Here is a 25,120-nt window from a genome sequence, read left to right as displayed (position 1 = left end):
CACATGTATAAAGTCTACACAGAAAAGGCAACTCAGTAGGTAACCGTGATTAAATAACATTTTCAGTAATTTTTCTATAATCACACACATTACGAAAGCAGATTTAAAAGACATGGGAACACTCTTGGAGATACGTTGCCATGGCAACAGCTATGTAAAGTATATATATATGGGCATTATCTCCGATTGGTCAGCAGTCACGTGACAAGCATACCATGCTCTTATCTACCCCTCACAGCTCCCGATCCGTCGATAAACACACTGTCCACGGAGCATTGAGCGTACAAAGTCTCTAAGGTGAGAATGACAGATATATTTCATAATTGAAGCTCTCATGGTTGGTGCTCAAGTTTGTATAGTTTCATTCCCAACATGGTACATTTCACTTTTCTGATTCCGAATGTTTTTCGAATTTGTTCCCGCCTCGATTTTGTATCTTGATCCCAGTTTCCAACTCCTTGACGTGTCTCGTATATCCCTTGCTCGACATGGTATACATTGTAAAATAATGCGGAATCCAAAGTCATGCAAAGTTTATGCGTCATGTCGATATCAAGCCTTGAGTGTGAAGTTACAAATGCAACACAATGCTGTTAATTGGAGAATTTTGTAGTAAAAACAGTTATTAGCAAAGCATGCAGAGCATACTGTCTACCAAAGTGCGTAAACCCCTTGTTGCCACGGTACACTTAACAATAAGCTATTGAATAGGAACAATGAGAATGCAAATTTCGGCCTGACTTAAACCGGTGTGCGGGGTATAAAAGACCCCTAACTCATCGAAAATTCATAATGGCGCTTGAGTGACAACTGAAAATCAGCCGAAGCGATTCTCAAACGAACATTATTGGCATACCATAAACATAGACTGTTTCATAAACACGTAGGCCATACAGGTATCCACAAAGTTTCACATAGCCTTTTAAAATTACGACTAGGGGAGAATTCGCTTTCGTAACGAAGGAAATGGCCCCAAGGGAACAGTCGTTCCGCGATTCAAACAATTGTCAATCATTCAGTGACGCGCAGAGGTGTAAACTGGTCAAACATTTGCTGTGCATACGAGAATAATTACGATGTAAATAAACCATGTGTACGCTTAGAGTTATATGTATATTGGCGTGCGCACAGGATGAACACTTCGTGGTTGTCATAAACTATTTTACCAACAAGCGTTTATGATGCACAGACATCGCAAAAGTGAGCCATTTTCGATCGTGACTTAGCAAAAGATGAGTCAGTACCGGTACGATGTATCCTTGCGAAAAGTGCGTACACTGTATTTTACAGAACTGCAGGCAGAGTCCATAGTTTACAATGACATCCAAAACAACTAAATATTAAAGCATGGCGGTAGCCTCCATGATCAATTTGATTACAGTCGGTCAAAGAGAGCCACTTTTTTAAACAGCCCCCCCCCCCCCCCCAATCTACGGCCGAAAGTACCGGTACGATACAATCGCTTTTGATATAAATACTGGCCCTGAAAATGGCCGTATGGTTTGTACATGTAAACGTGTTTTCACACATGGTAATGACATGTCGTGTTCGGAGGGTCGGTAAGGTTTTGACATACCGGTTGCCCCAGTAACGTTGGGACTTCTGTTATGAGAATTAAACAAAGCTTGTAAAGACATCAAAACAGTATTTGTCAATGTCAGTTCAAGGTGAGCAAGTGAGCGTCGTCACCCGATCTTCTTCGAAAGGCTTAGGCCTATTGATACGTGTGTCCGAGATCGGCTCATTGAGTTGCACTACATCGTATTATTTCGACAAAGGCTGGACTTTAATTTCTTCAATAAGAAGATATCTATGAACCCAGTCCTTGGTTCATCCCATTGCTCCGAAAATAAACATAACTCGTGATTAGTTGTCCGGGGTCACCCTCAAAGCAACCGAGCAGCCGACCTCGATCGCTTACAGATATCGTGGTAGCGAGATTCATGGAAATCTCGATCCTTCCGTGATGTAGTGAACATATTTTTTTATTTTTAGCGATCGGCCATGACGTCGCGTCGTTCACCTATTTCCTACCATTTTCCTTACCGTGTTTCTCAGTCAATGTTTAGATCGGTAATTTCAACATACGAAATTGCCAGCTTCGGATTATTTTTAATGTTTATGTTTATTACTTTCTTGATGATTATTTCCACAGCGTACGGCGCCATTTCCGTATGTAGATATGGCGGTCAGCAGCCGAATCATTCTCGAACGATATCGATGACATGACCCCGAAACTTCAGTATATCAACTCAACAAAAACTTCAGTAGATCAACTCAGCACGCTCCTGTTTTTATGAAATTGATATTTTTTCCTTCTTTTTGTTTTCTTTCGCGTATTGCCATTACAACTTCCCCGATGCTAACTTGACACCTATTAACGCCTGTTAATCAGATGCGAAAAGCGCCACCGTATGCATTTCGCGGCGAAGTGAAATGAAGTTAGTTTGCTCACAGTATTAGTTAATGAGGGGATTATCGACGATGAATTTTCTGGCCAACATTATGGCAATGCGGACCTTGATATGCTCACCCTCAAGTCCTCAACACGATACGGACTATGGCTGACCCTTACCTCCATGGGTTGACCCAGGGAGCCTGAAAAGGACGTCTCTTGCTTGGAGGAGGGACTGTCACGCGTTGATAAATCGATACCGTTTTTTTTTTTTTTTTTTTTTTTTTTTTTTTTTTTTTTTTTTTTGAAATCACATTATATCTGCACTTATCGTGAAGGCTCACTTCTCAGCCGTAAAACATTAGTTAAAGCCAGGTTTTCATATCAGTGACGTGTGCATGTGCGCAATTTTACTGTTGCTAAAGAGTGTCGATCGACCTTCTGTGAATGCTAAAACACTTCTCCGAGCCATAGACCCGAGCATAGCATCAATAACTGGCAATGTAGTAAAGTAACATCCCCGGAAGATTTTATTTTCTGACATTTTGATCCTGCATACCCTCTGTTTGTTGACAAGCAATGAAGCTAACGAGCGTCCTACTGTTCGCCATATCCTTGCCCCGAAAACGACTACGTGGCAGATTATTTCAATTTTTCAAATTTTCAAATATCCGATATTTACCCGATAAATTTATCGGCGATTTGGGGACTCTAATATCGATACTAGATGATACTTGCATGACTTGCCTTGTGCCACGGCACGCCGGATCTGTGAAATCTCCGATATATATCCGATATTTTTCGCCGATTTGGGGACTCTAATATCGATACTAGACGATACTAGAATGACTTGTCCTGTGCCTCGGCACACCGGATCTGTGAAATCTCCGATATTTACCCGATATTTATCGGCGATTTGGTGACTCTAATATCGATACTAGACGGTACTAGATTCAGTCAAATCGCAAGTAAATATCCTATATATATATCGGAGATTGCACCATCTCAGAGTTCTGGTCAAACCCGACTTCCAAGGACTGACTCTAGCTTCGATACTAGACGATAACGAGCGTCCTAATAATCTGCCACGTAGTCGATTTCGGGGCAAGGATATGGCGAACAGTAGGACGATTCAGTAAAGTGGCGCGTCAATATCCGCTATATATCGGAGATTTCACCACCTCACAGTTCTGGCCAAACCCGACTTCCAAGGACTGACTCTAGCTTCGATACTATACGATACTAGATTCAGTCAAATCGCAAGTAAATATCCGATATATATCGGAGATTTCAGCCATTTATAGATCTGGCTAAGCCAATCTTATTTCGATATTGTATAGTCTAGTAGCCGTAAATATCGGATATCATATAAAAGTGAAATGTCGCCTCGTCCTCTGTTTCACACAAACGAGATCGTGTTTGTCCGACAACGGAAGTTGACCGGTCAATTCATTTCGCAATCCAGTTTCTTTCAGTGATTGTAAAGTGTAATTTTCACAAAGGAACAAGCTATAAAACTTCTCGACCAGTATTTTCATAGCATTTAGCATAAATAAAAAAACAGACAGACAAATAACTAGATAGATAGATCATGTGGGTGGATAGATAGATTATCTTTGTGACAGCGACTGTGAATGAAGATCAGACCACAGTCCCTCTATCCACAGAGGGACTGTGATCAGACAAAGAAGATACATGTAGATGGTCAAAGAGACGAAGAGAAACAGGGAGCAAGGAAGCAATCATTGTTCGCCGCGTTAGTTCAGTGAAATTTAAAATCGACGGAGGCTACGCTACACAAACAGGACTAAAATGCCAACATTTATGTGGAAATGGAAATTTAGATTTCATGGTCACTGTTTTGGTTGTTAAATGATAAGATTTTAAAGTGACACACACACATATATATATCCCTTTAAAAAAAATTCAGCGATAGCCACAAAACTGTTTCATCTGGGTCATTTTGAAGGCATGTCTGCAGTAACATAGGATGGGGATTACGATATTGGCGTTGGTTGCCTTTCAACGACAACTCGCAGTGAGAGATATCCTTGTTTTCGTGAAAACTGTCTTCCTTCAGTGACTGTCACTCTCACTGTGTTTTTATCGTAGGGGGACTTTTCAAACATAATGTGTACCACCGGTAAATTGCAGTTTGTAAGCTCTGTTCAAAAAGGAACGCAGTCCTCGCTTCTAGCGTTTATGCGGCTTATGCTGGCATAATTATGTTTATCTAACTTGAATAGAAAAGGCTAGCAACGTATAACAGCGAGTTCTGTAAAAAGCATGCGAATCACTACCATTTCATGCTCCATGAATCCATCATGAATGTCCATTAAATGTTGTTTCAACAAATTTTGCAATGTTTTGATGCATTATTTAGACAAAACATGATCTAACCTTTCGCCAATGGCATTTGGCGAGAGATAAGCAGCATGGACCGCGTGATCCACTGCCGTCCGCAGATAGGATTCAAAATTACTAGTATGGTGAAGTCACCGTGGTTTAATGACCAGCATGTAAATACCGTAGTCATGAGCGTTCATCTTACACTTTACACCCTTTGATGCAGCAAATACTGAGTCCGAATCACCACAAATTCAAGTAAATCAAAGTCCGAACTGAAAACCTTTATCTACGACTGTAACTTAACATCATTCCGTTCGAGGTCCGCGGCCCCCTCAATATCACCGGCATAAAAAAAAATCGGCGTCATCAAGGGACTCTCAATTTTGTATTTTCATATTTTTTGATTCGGATGTAGCTTTACCTGCACTTGGCTATTTAAAATTGAATTCGTTCTCCACTGCTTGATGTAAATGTTCTGCTGGGAGCGTTTGAAGACTGTGAAACAATCACAATTATCGCCTGTGTTGTTTGCTGAATTAGCAACCTCAAGAATGGTACAAATTTTCATTACGATTTTCTTCTGACGGAAGTCCTTGTCTGATTCAAAATGTTTGATAAAACGATTGTGACTGGCGAGGCTACATCAGCATGCAATGCACTCGAGTCCAATACATAGACATTGTCTCTGTTTTTTTCTTGTGAGGTGGGATGAGGTAAGGTATACAGCTGCCGCTATGTTGTCATAAGTACGGACCGAAAGAAAGTAGGAGTTATACTTGTAAAATATGAACTTTAGTGGCAGTCAAGTCTACAAGCTATAGAAGTCGAGCGAAGTCTGCACGCCACGGTCATTCCACTCGCTTTTGTTGAGTGACCGTGCTTACGTCGTTCGACCATTTTCAGCTTTTGTGCTATAGGTGTTAGTACAATGAAGCGTCTTTTCAGTTCTTTTGTACCGATGTCGCATCGCAATTGCCATGTGGTGTCAGAATTCGAAAATACCACGAAACCATAGTCCCTTGTAGAGGGACTGTGACGAAAATAATATTCAATCAAACTTTACAGGAGAAATAGTCGCGGTTTCCACACACTGCCTTGCATGCAAATGCTGTTCGAGTCGTTTGATTTTGGTATTATCGATGTGTACGTGATTCACACCTTCCGACCGGCTTAGCATATTAACTAACCCCGAAATTTCGGGGTTGCATACATGGCTAGTTAGCATCGGCGAAGTTGTAATGGAAGGCTCTACCTTAGCTTATAGTCAGAGCGTGAGTTGAGAGCAAACAGATTACCCAGATAATGCGAACGATAGCAACCGTTACCAACAGACTCATTATGCAGAGCCATGCCCCAAAACGCCCACCCAAACTTGGCATTAATCCGGATCCCGGTCCATTTCGCCCCGGGCTTTATTTCTCATTGAGCCTGTCAGTAAACGCAATATATGTAGGTAACTGAGCCGCATGTTTCTGACGAATTGTGACCAATAGTGACCAAAAGTATGGAAAATCTCCATTTCTATAACTAACTAAGCTATTTGTTTTGACTGTGCTCCCTCAAGGCAGCTGTAGAGTTTAAAAGAGAATACAAACAAGTCACACTAGCATATGTATTGTTAGCACACTCCATAAACGCAATTAATGCGCTGCGTCACTCAACTGTATTTGAGATAATCTAGGGGTAAAGTACCGTCAACAAGGAAAACTTCTACTCCCGGAAGAAAATTGAGTAGGTTTGTAGATCACGTTCAAACTCCATGCCCATGGAACTTAATCAACAAGCGACAAAGTTGATGTCAAATTCAAAAAGCTCAGCTAAATCTGAAAAGAAAGAATTCGAATTATTCACTGTTTTTGCTGTTTCCTTTAGCTTAGCTCAAATACTTAATTAATTCATCTAATGTGAACAACCCATATGAGCAGATAATAGTGGTTTCTATATGTACATTTCTCTATTAGATTATTAGATTATATTTTTCAAGATCAAACATTCCATCATGGCCGAAAAGTCAACGAACAAACACGTGATGATTTCGCACAACTGGGATCACCAGCGAAAAGTAATACGAATTAAAAAAGCTTTGGAAGAGAGAGGCTATAAAATGTGGATCGACTTGGAAAACATCAGAGGTGAGAATTGAAAGCAATAAGCTTGTCTCAAAGTTATCATTAATGACGACTTCCTTACAGTGTAATAATTTCGATATATGCATATCAGTGATGTTAACAGCAGTCTGCAAAGGAAAACAAATATATGGCGAACATCAACTTTAATCACCGCGAGAGTTTGATTTGATGCAGTTTCGTTTACATTGTTAACTTTTCACGTCTGGGTTGGGTAGCTTTTCACCACAATTACTTCATAGAAAGCAGTTATTATCAATGGAGATATTAACCTGTCGATAGGGCATTTGGGCCAACCGGTCCACCTAATTGAATAGCAAATACGACCGCACATTTGAAAAACCGTTCAGTTTTGATTTCTATGTTTTGTTATCGAAATAGTAACATTACTACACTTACCTTTGCAAAGCTGTGAGAACAACCATAATAAAACCTTATCAACAATGATAACCGAAAACATAGTGAGTCATTAGGTAACAATAATAGTTTGAAACCAGAACCTTGCATATAGACAATCAAATACCTTAAAATTTAAGGAAGAACATTTCGTAAAAGTTATGAAATGCACAGCATAATTAAGCTATATATAATATTATATATCGAAGTATAGCGATGTCCTCCTACGTAACTAATTTCATTACTTTGTACTTGAAGTAATTTTTTATTATTTATATATATATATATATATATATATATATATATATATATATATATATATATATATATATATATATATATAATATATATATAATATACAATGTGCCCTCCCGGTTATCACCATAATAGCTTTATGGCAACCTCTGAACTTGGATATATATATAATATATATGTAAATATATATATATATATATATATATATATATATATATATATATATATATATATATATATATATATAAGGATTTTCCATTTATCATTCATTTTTTTAAGCAAACATCGATCAAATGATTGCTGAGGGAGTAGACAGCGCTAGTGTTGTTCTTCTGTGCGTATCTGAAGCGTATAAGAAATCACGCAACTGTAGGAAGGAAGCAAAACGTGCGAAGGATAAAGAAAAGGAGGTAGTCCTTTTAAAAATTGGAAAGAATGTGACGCTGGGTAAGTACGGTAGTTACTTACTTAACCTTAAAAGTTTAGTATAGGCAACAACTTTGCTCAAAAATGTAGCAGCTTATCTTTAATTTAAGGAGCCGATCATCCAATATCGGTAGTTAATATATATAAATATATATATATATATATATATATATATATATATATATATATATATATATATATATATATATATAATTGTTACTCAAAATTCATAAATCCTGCAATCTTCATTCAGACAGATAGTCACAACACTGTCCGTTTGAAGATTGCATGATGCATGAAACGAACGGAACAGATATTATCACTGTATTTTTAAGAATGTTAAGACACACACACGCACACACACACATACATACATATATATATATATATATATATATATATATATATATATATATATATATATATATATATATATCGAAGTATACAAATACTATTTGTAGGTGATGTTGAAATATGATAAATAATGTTTGTTTTGGTGGCGACATTTTGAAATAGCTCCGGGTGTTTGTTTAACAGAGCAGATTTGTCACCATTGACAATGTGTAGTTTTTCTGACATACAAAGATTACATCGTTTGCTTATGTTAGCGTAACTTGATGCTCTGTCAATAATTGACCACGAAATGTCAAAGACCTAGTTCTTTTGTTTCAAGGACCAGACGTACTTGGAAAGCCCCGTGCAGTTCCGATTCCTGTCGTTACGGAACGAATGCATGTGATTAGCGAAGCGCGTCTGGAAGGTGTTATCAGTGAGTCCGATTTAGACCTTCTCCGTGTTGTCCCCCTTTGAAACCTTGGCCTTGTAACCACATCTTTGACTTGATAGTTACCCTTCATGGGGCACATAGACTTGTCCTGGCAATTACAATCAGCTGTCATTGAGTTGTTTAAGGGAATACGGAATAAGTCAAAATGTAGATTCATTACATTCGACATTGTCAACTTCTACCCACCAATCTCGGACATTTACGCAACTTGCTTGATTTTGCAAGGGAATACACTGCGACTTCAGATGAAGTGGTTGATATATCATAATGCACTCAAGAAAGACTCTTCTTTTTGACGACATGAAACGCTGGATTAAAAGCGAGAATAAGGATTTATTCGATGTCGCAGTGGGTACCTTCAACGGTGCTAAAATATGCGAATTGATGGGTCTGTGTGCCCCAGCACACTTGCAAAGAAATATGATAAGAATCTAATCGGCTTATACAGGCACGAACGGGTTGGTGTACTCAAGAATACCAAAGCCAGCAAGGCGGAGAAGATGAAAAAGGAAATGAAATGGAGCTGAAGATCACGACGGAGACTAGCCAGACAATAACAAACTTCTTGGACGTGACATTTAATCGAAATGACGGCAAGTTCTATCCGTACCGTAAACCAAACGACCAAACAATGTATGTCCATAAATAGTCTAATCACCCGCCGCAACTCTAATTAAACACATACCTGGCGCAATAAGCAAACGCACCTCAACGATATCCAGTGATAAAGGCATCTTTGACAAACAAAAAGGTCACAACGACGCAGCGTTAAAGTCAAGCTGGTACGCGACCCAAATTGAATATGTCAAGACCAATAACAGGAAACGTAACATCACGTGGTTCAGCCCCCTTTCAGCAAGAACGTGGAATCTAATATCGGCAAGAAATACCTTCAACTTGTTCACAGACACTTTCGAAAAAGGTCTAAGCTTCATAAGATCTTCAATAGAAATAAAAATAAAGTGAGTTGCAGTTGTATGAAGAATATTAGTATAATCAAATCATGTTATAAGATAGTAATCACCGGGGACCAACGTCATAATCGGCAAGCTGATTGTAATGGCCGGGACAAGTCTACGTGCCCTTTGAAAGGTAACTGTCAAGTCAAAGGTGTAGTTTACAAGGCCAAGGTATCACATAGGGACAATACGGAAGAAGGTCTACATCGGACCAACTGATAACACCTTCAAGACTTCGCTAATCACATGCAATCCTTCCGTAACGACAGGTATCGGCACTGCACGGAGCTTTCCAAGTACGTCTGGTCACAGTGGATAGAAGGACTGTTGTCTGGTCCTTGAAACAAAATAACCAGCAGGTCTTTGACATTTCGTGGTCAATTATTGACAAAGCATCAAGTTGCTCTAACATAAGCAAGCGATGTAATCTTTGTATATCAGAAAAAAATTACACATTATCGATGCTGACAAATCTACGCTGTTATATATATATATATATATATATATATATATATATATATATATATATATATATATAATATATATAACCTAATATTTTTCAGAAAGCTTGCTTGGTTTGGACAACTTATTTGAACAAGTTTGTTGCATCACGTACTCATATTCACATTACATAAGGCACTAGTCGGCGAAGAAATTCAATCTCTTTTTTCAGTGTGGAATTTACCAGACTGGCCGTATTTTGATATCGACATACATTTTTTCCTTCAGCCTACGGCTTCGTGAATTCTTTGGCGAATCACAGTCAACGTTCCCATGACAAGTTATTGTGTGTATAGTGTTACGATGCCGTAAAGCTAGGTTTAAATGGGATCAGACGGTGTAAATAGTCTTGAACGCGCCAAACTATTTCAGTATTGACTTCTCACGTTCTTTGACAAATCTCGTGAAAGGTCCCCTGTCTGCGATTTAGCTGGCGAACACTCTGAGGGAAATATCTGTCAAATAACTAAAGTTTATGTTTGTTTGTTGGTTTGTTTGTTTTTCACAGACGGTTGGGTGGGCGAGATTGCGACGAGCAAGACATGGTTTAATTTGTCCGAAGAAGTTGATTTCCTTGAAACCATTGAAGCTCTTGATCGAGAATTGGCTTCACTTGGATCGAAAAAGGATGCTAATTGTCAAAGAGATTTATCAAGTTCTCCTAATTCTGGTAGGTCAAGTTGTTGCCCTACTTCGTTCGATTCCTTCACTACCCATTCTTTTGATGGCCGCAGATTTGTGATGAAAATGAAACAAAAATTGTATTAGAAACCTATTACCTTTTTAGCCCTATCTTTTATAATTGAAATCGCTTTATAATCTCTCTACACGTGCCTTCAAATAAAAATATCTCTTCAGAATATTTAACTTTAGATAGAACAGTTGATAGAACGACAACTACTGCCATCGTCGTTATATTTCAGACAGGCAATACATACATACATACATACATACATACATACATACATACATACATACATACATACATACATACATACATACATACATACATACATACATACACACATACATACATACATACATACATACATACATATATATATATATATATATATATATATATATATATATATATATATATATATATATATATATATATTCTTTGTTTTAATTTTAGTACTTGCATCCCTGAATATTGAAGGGCTGTGCAATTTGCTCCTTGATCTTGGATTTGATGAGTTGACAGTTTCGATTTGTCGGAGGAAAGGTGTAACAGGCATGGATATCGTCAATATATTGAACGCAATAGACTTATCACATGATGGTTTCGACATCGAACACTTTCTAGTTAAAAGGATCTTTCGTTATCGTGATTCATTCCTGCAAACAGGTGAGTATACAGTTTTAAATGTCGTTAGAAATGAGCGTGTGATTAATAACTGATTGTGACCCATCTATCCATTTGGACCCGGGGTTTTCCAATTGTTGCATATCATATTTAGACAGCTGCTTATACATTTAACCGCATTAGGTGCGAATAGATTCCCTTTGTCATGCCTTTCATAGAAGGGGTTGAGTAACGTAGAGCAAGGCATATACACTTTCGCAAGTAAACCATCATGTTGATTTTTCGTGACTAAAATTGGGTGCTGTCCTGCGTTAAGTGAAATGCAGGTGATACTTATATTACTTGTCTTGAAACTTTAATATTCTGGGGTAAGAGATTGAAGGCGATCAGAGAAGAACAAAATACACATAAAACTACTTCCATCTGAAACAGTACGTCACCACCAGTGAAATATAAAAAAATACATATTTAACCGTGCAACATTAATAACAAACAATATCAAATTGGTTCCATTATCATATACCCGTGCCTATATCATTCCATCTTGGTGAAAATTAACTTAAAATGTCAGCCGTTATATTTTATAGCGGTTAACGTCAATATACTAACGTTTAACGTCATTATGGTTCAAATGTTCTGGAAATACGTTTACAACTGCACAGTAAATCACGAACATCTCGACACAGAAGAAATTGTCACCTGCCGTGAAAACGTTTATACCTAATGGAAAGACTCAGTCAGTGAATAAAGTCAATGAATAAAGACCGGTAACACATGTATTTCTAATTTTCATGTGCGCCGTGAAATGAAAGTAAATGCCCAAAATAAACGTTGTTTTTTACCATTTGTAAAATTCTCGGCGTAAGTTTATTATAAAACGGTTATTACGCAATATCGCTCTCACGGCGTGACGGGACTCACGTAATTTCTGCTGCGTCAGACACTCGCCACAGCGTCGTGTCTGACGCATCACAAACGGCACTAATGCTGATACGAAATTGGAGCAGACGGTGTTTAATAATAGGTTATGACCTCTAATTTGTAATAATTACTCTAAATGCTTCTATCCCTAACCCGCAGTTGCAAGGTCCAGGGTGAAATCGGAAAGTGAAAATTCAGAAAGAAAACAAAAACCGTCATCTACAATGTCATCAAAGAGGAATTCAGTACAAACGAAAGGCATGGGCAAGCCTCACCAGACAAGCGTTGAAAGAATACCATATGTAAGCCAGAAAAGGAAACTATGGGGTAAGTACTAGTGCATATACGTTTTTTATATCTAGATATCTAAATTTTACTAAGCAAAAGTTCTTTTCGATGTCAGTCATCCCTCCTACCTTCGAAATAAAATTTTGTAAAGAATGAAATGTTTCACTACAACTTAATAAATACATATGAAAGCAATAAAATTATGGAAAGTAATGCAATTTATTTATTATTTCACTTGTGGGAAGTCCCCTGGCATAGACGTTCAATAGCGCTTTCTCACTGGCTAAGTGCAGCAGCGAATCTTGTGACAAAGTAGTCAATGAAACAATTCACAAAGAACAATATAAACAGCGGAAACATGCTAAATTACAGCAAATGTATAATCGTAAGATCTTCCGCGGAGTTCAAAGTTAAGATAGCTATAGACACTTATACGTGACAAGCAACGTTTAGACAAATCCTAGACATACAAGTTATCATTGATGACACAAATTAGCAATTAATTTATTAATCGACACTGCTGAGTGCCATATGCATTGAATTGTATTACAGTACTGTGAGATCAATATCTGTTTCAAGTTTTATCAAATTAGATGCAGTTTTTCTCGACATGGCACTCTAATTGGGAAAGTTTATGAGATATGAAAATTAAAAAAAAATATTTACATGACACCAATAAACGTCGTTATTCATCTTAAGGCAATGTGAGCTCAAAATCTATATCAAGTTTTATAAGATTTGATGAACTATACTATACTATCAGCGTAATTAAGGAAATTCATTAAATGTGCAAGCAGCAGATACTGCCAGATATATTTGCACGCCGTTACACTTCTCGAAGACCAGACTTTGAACCATGTTTCATCAAAATTGATGCAGCATTTCGAGATAATCACACTTAAGGTGAAGTACTACGAATTACGTCAAAATTAAGTTGTGGTGTAATTTTCTTGAAACTTTGCACAAATATTCTTGGAAGTTGTGAAAGTGCAAAAATGAAATAAAAAATGGGGGTCACCACGCTTGTTTCCATGGAAACGGACGTTAAAATGGCGTCGTTAGAAATAAATAAAAATGATATAATTCACTTAAACTAAAGAAAGCAATTATAAAACGCTTAGCAAATGAGTTAATTTTAATAAATACTAAGACTTAAGATCCATATCTATCGAATGTATAGTTTTCATGATGTTTGTGAAGAAATTTTAACATAAGTATCGACTACAAAATGACAATATCGAAATATATCACTACATAATTTTCGAACTTTCCTCCTGTCCCTTTGAATGGTGTCATTTTGACCAAACTTGGCGAATAAACTCCATACATAATACCATTTAGTTTAAACTTTTAATAAAAGGCTGTCACCACGCTACTTTTTACAATATCTCCAAGTGAATGGGTAATTTGCGCTATATAAACGGGAGAGAAATGTTAATTTTTCGCTCATATTGAATAAAAACCAGCTTCCTAGGGGGGTCAAAATATGACAAGATTATAGGTCACATGTATTTCTAAGACACTGGGTCAAAAAATTAGGTAAAAGCGCAATTTCAAACAATGACAGGTGATGTTAAATACATGCGCTACAAAATAACCCAATTGCGGCAGGCTGGAGTTAAATCTGCGCAGAAAAGTTCTAAAGCGTGTGCGCGTCCGAATTCGTCGCCCTTTACCTTAATTTGAAATTCATATATTATAATTTGAAATTCATATAATAATAATAATTAGTTCTTATATAGCGCACATATCCACATGATACCGCTCAACTCCTTGGGAGCAAACAACAGCTCACATGTGCAGCCAATAAGCGCAGCAGAGCTAAACGCCACGGCATACATTACAACCACTGTCCTACCAGGTACCCATCACTCCTGGGCGGGGAGAAGCAATGAGGAATAAAGTGCCTTGCTCAAGGACACAACACCATAGCCATGCCGGGGCTCGAACTCACCATCCTGTGATCGTGAGTCCACTGCTGCTCTAGCCACTGGCCAATGATACCTCCCATATAATATACAAATTTGCAATTAATTTAATTGATACTATTACGTGTATTTGTACACTATTATAGGACTGTGTGCTTAAGATCTGCATCAAGTTTAATAATCAAATTTGCTGCTCTATACTCTGCTCTCTCTCTATATATGTCTTTATGGTGGCCCAAACTACCTGTTCTCCGCATTCAAAGTCTGCGTCGCATTCAATTGTTTTTCTCTCACATATGTCTCCGCATTCAAAGTCTGCGTCGCAATCAAATGTTTTTCTCTCACATAAGCTTATGTCTCCGCATTCAAAGTCTGCGTCGCAATCAAATGTTTTTCTCTCACATATGTCTCCGCATTCAAAGTCTGCGTCGCATTCAATTGTTTTTCTCTCACATATGTCTCCGCATTCAAAGTCTGCGTCGCAATCAAATGTTTTTCTCTCACATAAGCTTATGTCTCCGCATTCAAAGTCTGCGTCGCAATCAAATGTTTTTCTCTCACATATGTCTCCGCATTCAAAGTCTGCGTCGCAATCAAATGTTTTCTCTCACATATGTCTCCGCATTCAAAGTCTGCGTCGCAATCAAATGTTTTCTCTCACATATGTCTCCGCATTCCAAGTCTGCGTCGCATTCAATTGTTTTTCTCTCACATATGTCTCCGAGGTATGCCTCAGTGTACGTTATTCCGCGAAGCATAATTTCTATCGAACAGCGCTCTCAGACGGTCGCTATTGACAACGACGAACATTGTATCAAGTTATTTTCAATAGATTATCGATCGAAAATTTGTTTGGACGCCGCTTGTGCCGGGCGCTCGTGTGTTGAGGTCACGTCATAAACATTTCCACAATAACCCATATATTTACTTATACACTTAAATATCAACATTGAAGGTATCCGTTGGTTTCCTGTACTGAAATTAAATCGACGACAATTTTTTTAGTTTTGGTGATACTTTTACGTACGTTTCGGCACATTTTGGCGCACCTCGGCGTAGTTTGGCGCCATTGTGAACGGGGGACTACACGCGAGTGAGCGAGACAACAATGTATCAATTTCGGACAAAAGGATATCGATCGATAACGTTCACTGCACGATTACAGTGGAGACTCTACGCCCGTTCGCCTCTGTTCTGTGTTATTCTTGCAGTTTACTGGGATTTTCATAGTTAATATTCGCCAAAATTTGGTATAAATTACAACAACCTGACTGGTATTTGGTCTGTATATTTAAGAGACGCTAACCGATTAAAATGGGTCAATATTAGACCTGATTCTGCATATGCAAACGCTGTAAGATCGCCATTTTTAGCTCACGTGTGTAAACACGTGGGCTATTGTCATAGCGATGTCTGTCTGTCTGTCCGTGTGTGTGTGTGTGTGTTAGTGTGTGTGTGTGTGTGTGTGTGTGTGTGTGTGTGTGTGTGTGTCTGTCTGTCTGTCTGTTTACACGATAACTCAAAAACGCCTGAACGGATTCAAGTCAGATTTGGTAGACAGGTACCATATGCTACTTGCAAGAACTGATTAGATTTTGGTTAGTGTGGCTTGCATATTAATGAAGTTATGCAATATTGTTTTTTTCCTTACAATGGTTTCCCTATGGAGACGGTAATGACAGTGTAGACATATATCAAGAAATACTGCACAAAATTTCATTAAACTTTTCACACATGACAATCTACGAACATTATGATGATACTGTGAGTGTCATGTCAATTATCTTCTCATTTGCATATTTAATGAACTTTTGTTATAAGTGAGATAACTCTGAAAATCCTGCACCAAACTTGATGATACTTGCAGCAAATATTGATCTGATATATATCTAATTATACTTAGAAGCATTAGGCAGTGTCAAATTAATAAATAGCTCATTTGCATATTTTATGAAGGTTTGTAATTAGTCATATAACTCTGATATAATTTCACCAAATGTGATGAAATCTGCTACAGATACTGATCCGATTTTTATCTAACTGTAGTGTAAAGCATTTAGTAGTGTGAAATAATTAAGGGTTCATTTGCATATTAATGAACTTTGTAATTAGGTATATAACTCTGAAATTACGGCACCCAGGTCAGTGAAATTGAGTACAGATATTGTTTTGATAAATATCTAATTGTACTGAGAAGCATTTGGCAGTGTCAAGTTAACAATAGGTCATTTGCATATTTTATGAAGTTTTGTAATTAGTGATATAACTCCAAAATAACTGCACTAAATGTGATTAAATCTGCTGCAGATATTGATCCGACAGATATCTAATTGTGGCGTAGAGCATTTAGTTGCGGTAAGTTAATTAAGGGTTCATTTGCATATTTAATGAACTTTGTAATTAGTGATATTACTCCAAAATTACAGCGTTTAATTTGATGAAACCTGCTACTGATGTTGATCTGATAAATATCCATTGTACTGAGTAGCATTGAGCAGTATCAAGTTAATAATTAGCTCATTTGCATATTTCATGAAGTCTTATAATTAGTCATATAACTCCGAAATAACTGCATCAAATGTGATGAAAACTGCTGCACATACTGATACGACAGATATCTAACTGTGTTGTAAAGCATTTAGTAATGTAAAGTTAATTAAGGGTTCATTTGCATAATTAATAAACTTTTTAATTAGGTATATAACTCCAAAATTATAGCCTTAAATTTGATAAAACTTGCTACAGATGTTGATTTGATAAATATCTAATGGTGCTATGAATCATCGAACAGTGTCAAGTAAATTTAGGGTTTATTTGCATATTTAATGAACTTTGTTATTAGTGACATTACTCTAAAATTACAGCATTAAATTAAATAAAACGTGCTACAAATGTTGATCTGGTGGATATCTAATTGTTCAATAAAGCATTGAGCAGTGTCAAGTTAATTGCATATTAAATAAAGTTTTGTAATTAGTGATTAAACTCTGAGAGTACTGTGCGAAGTTGAAAAACCTGCTACATACAGTGATAACTTTTATCTCATTGTTCTGTGAAGCGTACAACTATTAATGAACCTGTTGTAAAACACGTGAGCATATTCAGTTCATATCTGGTATTGAGGGCAAGAGCAAAAATTCAGCGATCGGAAAAAATAAAATGCAACTAAAACAAGTTTCGTCGAGAAATTCAAAAAACTAAAACGACAGCAATTTTGTATATATATCAAGGAAACACCGTGCCACTTTTCACTATAATTGGTTCAGAATTGAGAAATTTGAACGAGCGATAGTTGTACGGTCTGTTCAGTACATTAAACGCAATTGTTTTCTATGGGAAATCGAGCAGAGTAGACACATCGTAAAATGAAAAATACATCTGAAAAAAACCGTTGGTTTAACTTTTTCATTTCGCTGTTATTTTTTATAATATTTGGTATGACACATATCATGAAGGGTAACTAAAACTCTATGGTTTTATTTTTTTTAGTTTCCCTCTTTTTTTATGAAATGACGAGTTGAAGATCGTTTTGCTGTTGACTGTGTTTTTACTTGATTTTGCATATGTCTCTTATCGCTTACGTATTTTTGGAATTCCCTTGTGAAATTCTTCCCAAAATATTATAATTGTAAGGGCAGCATATACGGGAAATAGGACCTGTTGCTCTTTCATTAATATTTAGATGTGCAGCAAGGAAATACGGCGAAATTTTCAACATGACGCGGGAGGTGAAATTGACTCTCCGAACGCGCACTCCACGTATGTGTGGCAAAAATTCGGGACGCTATATACCGTTGTGTCTACTCTGCTCGATTTCCCATAGAAAACAATTGCGTTTAATGTACTGAACAGACCGTACAACTATCGCTCGTTCAAATTTCTCAATTCTGAACCAATTATAGTGAAAAGTGGCACGGTGTTTCCTTGATATATATACAAAATTGCTGTCGTTTTAGTTTTTTGAATTTCTCGACGAAACTTGTTTTAGTTGCATTTTATTTTTCCGATCGCTGAATTTTTGCTCTTGCCCTCAATAAAATGGCGATCTTACAGCGTTTGCATATGCAGAATCAGGGTCTAATATTGACCCATTTTAATCGGTTAGCGTCTCTTAAATTATACAGACCAAATACCAGTCAGGTTGTTGTAATTTATACCAAATTTTGGCGAATATTAACTATGAAAATCCCAGTAAACTGCAAGAATAACACAGAACAGAGGCGAACGGGCGTAGAGTCTCCACTGTAATCGTGCAGTGAACGTTATCGATCGATATCCTTTTGTCCGAAATTGATACATTGTTGTCTCGCTCACTCGCGTGTAGTCCCCCGTTCACAATGGCGCCAAACTACGCCGAGGTGCGCCAAAATGTGCCGAAACGTACGTAAAAGTATCACCAAAACTAAAAAAATTGTCGTCGATTTAATTTCAGTACAGGAAACCAACGGATACCTTCAATGTTGATATTTAAGTGTATAAGTCAATATATGGGTTATTGTGGAAATGTTTATGACGTGACCTCAACACACGAGCGCCCGGCACAAGCGGCGTCCAAACAAATTTTCGATCGATAATCTATTGAAAATACTTGATACAATGTTCGTCGTTGTCAATAGCGACCGTCTGAGAGCGCTGTTCGATAGAAATATGCTTCGCGGAATAACGTACACTGAGGCATACCTCGGAGACATATGTGAGAGAAAAACAATTGAATGCGACGCAGACTTGGAATGCGGAGACATATGTGAGAGAAAACATTTGATTGCGACGCAGACTTTGAATGCGGAGACAATATGTGAGAGAGAAACATTTGATTGCGACGCAGACTTTGAATGCGGAGACATATGTGAGAGAAAAACATTTGATTGCGACGCAGACTTTGAATGCGGAGACATAAGCTTATGTGAGAGAAAAACATTTGATTGCGACGCAGACTTTGAATGCGGAGACATATGTGAGAGAAAAACAATTGAATGCGACGCAGACTTTGAATGCGGAGACATATGTGAGAGAAAAACATTTGATTGCGACGCAGACTTTGAATGCGGAGACATAAGCTTATGTGAGAGAAAAACATTTGATTGCGACGCAGACTTTGAATGCGGAGACATATGTGAGAGAAAAACAATTGAATGCGACGCAGACTTTGAATGCGGAGACATATGTGAGAGAAAAACAATTGAATGCGAACGCAGACTTTGAATGCGGAGAACAGGTAGTTTAGGGCCACCGTATGTCTTCATTTGGGGTTCGAACCCACAACATACTGCACCCAGTCACCTAGCGGAGAAGCAACAGACAGAACCGCTCGGCCAAATTCCCACTCTTTTAAGGTTCCAAGACAAGAAATTGACCCTTTTAATCTAACAATTCTCTGGTGGTTAATAAGCTCAGAGAACCCCTAAATTATACATTTTCTGAAAACCTAGATATAGGGGAACAATTTGGTTACCACAGTGTCACCATTGTTTACATAACTATCACATGACAGGTAATTTGCATAACCTTTCAAAAATCTGTTTTCTCTATATTTTGTTTCAATACTTCAAAATATCTGACTCAAACTTGCTGGAATACAAACTGTCGCAGCGCTCTTCTAAAGTGTGTCTCAGATTTTTTATATCTTGCTTAGTTTTGTTTTCAATACAATTTTAAAGAAATTAACTAGGGTTATATTCGCTGCTCTGGAAGTTTTCTTGCATAAAGAATGTTTAAGAAGGTTTAAAAAATTCTGAGACACACTTTTAAAGACTGGGACAGCTTGCATTCACACAAATTTCAGGCATATATCTCAAAGCATTGAAACAAAACAGGGAAAACCGATTTTTGAAAGGTTATGCAAATTACCTATCACATGATAGTAAACAATGGTGACACTATGGTAACAAAAATGTTCCCTATATCTAGACTTTTAGAAAATATATAATTTACGGGGGTTCTAAGATTATTAAACTATAGAGAATCGTTAGCTTTGAAAGGTCGATTTCTTGTCTTGGAACCTTAAGACTTATCACCCTAATTCTCGAAAGCAATCAAATATGCAGATAAGCAATTAATTCACATTGCGTCATTGTGTGCTATTAGAGCTATGTGACAAACAATTGTACTGTTTTATCACATTTGCATATTTACATCAGAAAGAGCTCTTTCTAAAGATTCACTAATTATGCAAATCTGCACTAATTATGCATGTAACACCCAAATATGTAGACGTGCATATGTATGTCGCTTTGTATTTTCCTTGTACAAGGTTTTGAAAGTAATTTTATCAGGCATGTCCTAGATATCTGTGTGAACGGACGGACGCACGGACATGACCATACCTACAAATACCCACGGACGTTGTCCGTCCGCCAAAAAAAACTACAAAATAGAGAAGTCGATGGACGCAGATATGAAACATATCTGTCAATGTGAATGATATTGAGAAAAATAAGGTCTTCAATACCAGCAATGCTACTTAGATCGCGTTCAAACGACACTTTCACGTGGATATTAAACGGCCTCATACTATATCATTGATAACGACCTACAATATTACTTAAGTCAACTTTGACATCGAATTGACATTTCGTGTATTTTTCCGTTGCACAGACAATGAAAATATTGTCCAACCTGACGCCAGGTTTTATGATGGCTGTTCTACTAAAGCAGAATTTCTTTCTATTTCCTAAAAACCGACTGCAACATTTTTACGAATAAAAGTTTTACTTATCTAGTTGAATTCATGAGGTCATACTAGGAATTAAATTTCAGAATGATGCAAACATCTCGGCACTTATGATAACGGGGTATTAAGTTGTCGATAATTTTATCCATGTCTGATTGGATTTCATCGTTTTGCAGAATTATATATTCTCTATGAAATCAACTTTATGTAATAAAATGCATGTTCATCAACGGATGAACTGCATATTTTAAGACCATTACAATCAACAGAAATAGTTTGAAACTGTCAAAATGTCATACTCTTAATGTCAAAAGTAGAACAAAGTATTACATTTTTGAAAGTTATTATAGAGAGACGCGAGACAGTTACGAAGTCTATAAAGAGATTGACCCTTCACCACTTTTCATTTCAGGTACTGACTGGTCTGTGCAGGTTCTTGGTTCTTTTAGGCCTGGCTCACATCCAGGAATGTTCAATAATCCAAAACATCTTACATGGTTTGGTCAAAAGCTTTTGGTTTGCGACCCAAAAAATCACCGCATACAAATATTTGGTAGTAAAATGAAGGTCATTAGCGTCATAACGTTTGTTGGCAAGTTTCCTAAACCATTTAAACCTGCCAGCGTGGTAGTAACACCTGAAGGTCATTACATTATTGGAGACAATGGTAACTATCAAATTATAATTTGCAATGCAAAGAAACAAATACTACACACCTTCCATGATACTAAATTTTGGTATGTCAAAGGTATGACGTATATGTCCGGGTTTATCTATTGTAATGGTAGTAGTAGTTTATACAAATATGATACGAAAGATGGAAAACTTGTTGCTACCATGGAGTATAAATTTGGGATGAAGTACCCTTTAGTTGCCACTGCCCAAAATCATCTCTTAGTGGTATATTGTAATGAACTCGTCGTTCGTGAGTTTGATACTGATCTGAATGTTCTAAAGTGCTTTAGCGTAAGAGGTAAGTTGTATTATATACAGGATATTGATGTTGATTCGCTTGGCAATGTTTACATATGTGATTGGAGACGAATCGTGAAGTTTAATACTGATGGAGAATTTGTTTGTAGCTTGTTTGAATATTTAGATTTTTCGGTAGACTGTATTGCAGTCAGAGATGCTACAACAGCCGATGATCACCTCACTATAGCTGTTACAGAGTCAGGTGGTAACCAAATCAGAGTATACCAGTTACAAGTATAGATGAGGAGTAGTAGTTTGAGTTGCCCTTATGAAAATATACATCAATTTTAGTATCAGTTTAAGGTAACTCTGTCGCTTTGTATGTATGTATGTATGTATGTATGTATGTATGTATGTATGTATGTATGTATGTATGTATGTATGTATGTATGTATGTATGTATGTATGTATGTATGTATGTATGTATGTATGTATGTATGTATGTATGTATGTATGTATGTATGTATGTATGTATGTATGTATGTATGTATGTATGTATATATGTTGTTACGTGCAGAGAAAACGAACAAAAGGGTGAACTCAGCAGTTAACGTTTAAACAAAATTTATTACGAAAATAAAACTAATTGCTAAGTTAGGGATAGAATACAAGCTTTAAAGTGTACAGACTACTTATCTCAGCTGGGACGGCAAAGCTCCAGTCTCAGAGTTGTAACAGTCAGTCGGATGAATGAACAGTCCTTTGGTTTGCAGGCTTGAAGCTACACAAAGTCCACAGTATAAATCCAGCGTTGACAGTGAAGGTCTTGAAAAGTCTTGAGAATGACTACTGCTGGAGTTTATAGTAACACACAAGAGACACGATCCCAAAAGTCTGACTGGAAGCTGTGCACGTCCCTTTTATAAAGGCATATAAGAACAATCTAGAACTTTTATTGACATGCTAATTACTGTTCTAAAATTATCTCCCTTACACAACTAATCAACTTTCCAGAACATTCCAAACATGACTAATTGAATTCAAGGTTGTGAGGTCATCAAGGGCAGTGACCTTGAGAATGTTCTAGACTAATTGAACTCAGGTCATGATGAGTGTGGGGAAATGACCTACATAACACACCCCCTCTTCAAAAAAAGAAAATTTTTCAATGAAAAATCTTTCTTTTACAAATGTAATCTTAAAAGTGTGAACAACAATAAGTTCTAAATACGAGAGAGACAGTCTGCAATTAAATTGTCTCTGCCTTTGATATGTCTAATGTCAAGATTAAACTCCTGTAACATTAAACTCCATCTTAGCAATCTCGATTTTTGCCTTTGAATTTCTGCAGAAAAACAAGAGGGTTGTGATCAATATAAACCACTATTGGCTGATTTGAAGAAGTAACATAAACTTCAAAATGCTGTAAAGCTAATATCAAAGATAAACACTCTTTTCAATTGTAGAGTAGTTTCTCTGGGATTTGTTAAATTTGCGTGAAAAATAGCAAACAGGATGATCTATACCATGACTATCCTCTTGCAATAAAACAGCACCAGCAGCCGTATCACTAGCATCTACAGCTAATTTGAATGGCAAAGTGAAATCTGGTGCAGACAACACTGGGCACTTTGCAGTATGGCTTTAAGTGTATCAAATGCCTGTTGGCATTGCTCTGACCAAACAAACTTTACTTTCTTTTTAAGTAAGTTAGTCAAAGGCTCAGTAATTGTGGAGAAATTTGGACAGAATTTTCTGTAGTAACCAGCCATACCGAGAAAGCGCATCAGTTGTCGTTTGCAGTTTGGTATGGGAAAACTTGAAATGGCACTGATTTTGGCATCAACAGGTTTTACCTCACCCTGTCCTACAGTATGTCCGAGGTAAGTTACCCTCGCCCAACCAAACTCAGATTTGGCAAGGTTGACAGTCAACATTGCTTTACTCAGTCTCTCAAAGAACTTCCGCATGAGCTTGATGTGTTCCTCCCAGGTGTCACTATACAGGACGACGTCGTCAACGTAGGCTGCACACCCGTCTAGCCCGGATATGACGTCGTTGATCATCCGTTGGAACGTTGCCGGAGAGTTCTTCATTCCGAATGGCATCACCTTGTACTGGAACAATCCGTCTGGTGTAACAAAGGCGGATATTTCACGAGCACGATCCGTCAGAGGGACTTGCCAAAATCCCTTCAGTAGGTCAAATTTCGTCACATACTTGGCTTTTCCCACTCGGTCGATGCAGTCATCAATCCTCGGGATTGGGAAAGTGTCTGTCTTTGTTAAAGTGTTGACCTTCCTAAAGTCCGTGCACATACGATAACTGTGATCTGATTTGGGAACAAGTATGCACGGCGAACTCCAGTTACTTTTACTGGGTTCAATAAAGTCATTGTCCAGCAGGTATTTGACTTCTTCCTGGAGATATTTTGCTTTTGTTGGATTCAGTCTGTATGGATGTTGTTTTACAGGCTTACTGTCCCCAACATCAACGTCGTGATAGATGACGTTTGTCCTCGTTGGAACATCTTGAAACAGGTGTTTATATTCGTGGAGCAGTTCTTTCACCTGTTGTTGTTGTTCTGGCTGGAGGTGTGCCAACTTTGTAGACTCAGCTTCTCCAGGATTTCTGAGTTCTGAAGCTTGACCGAGCCCAGCTTTGAGTTTAGAGTATTTTCACTCAAGTCAGTTTCAGTATCACTATCTTCATAATGGCCAGAACTGACGGTACTGACAGGCTGAGTTATAGTAGGATTATCCCTATCCAAATATGGCTTAAGCATATTTATGTGACATAGCTGTTTTTGTTTTCGCCTGTCAGGTGTTATTATGATGTAATTTAAATCACTCAATTCTTATCAATTAGATATGGCCCAAAGTAACGAGCATGGAA

General features: G+C 37.4%; 1 protein-coding gene across 1 annotated transcript; it reads left to right on the top strand.

Moving 5' to 3' along the window:
• The first annotated feature begins 231 nt into the window (after positions 1-231).
• Positions 232-22,687, top strand: LOC139129620 (uncharacterized). The gene is made up of 7 exons (XM_070695281.1): positions 232-297; positions 6,706-6,876; positions 7,801-7,968; positions 10,703-10,864; positions 11,333-11,545; positions 12,584-12,751; positions 21,723-22,687. The coding sequence occupies exons 2-7, from the start codon at positions 6,744-6,746 to the stop codon at positions 22,523-22,525; spliced, it is 1,647 nt and encodes a 548-aa protein (XP_070551382.1). The 5' UTR covers positions 232-297; positions 6,706-6,743; the 3' UTR covers positions 22,526-22,687.
• The last annotated feature ends 2,433 nt before the right edge of the window (positions 22,688-25,120 follow it).

The sequence above is a fragment of the Ptychodera flava genome, chromosome 3, assembly GCF_041260155.1.
Source record: "Ptychodera flava strain L36383 chromosome 3, AS_Pfla_20210202, whole genome shotgun sequence".
NCBI classification, from domain to species: Eukaryota; Metazoa; Hemichordata; class Enteropneusta; family Ptychoderidae; genus Ptychodera; species Ptychodera flava.
This window is presented reverse-complemented; position numbering and strand designations above follow the sequence as displayed.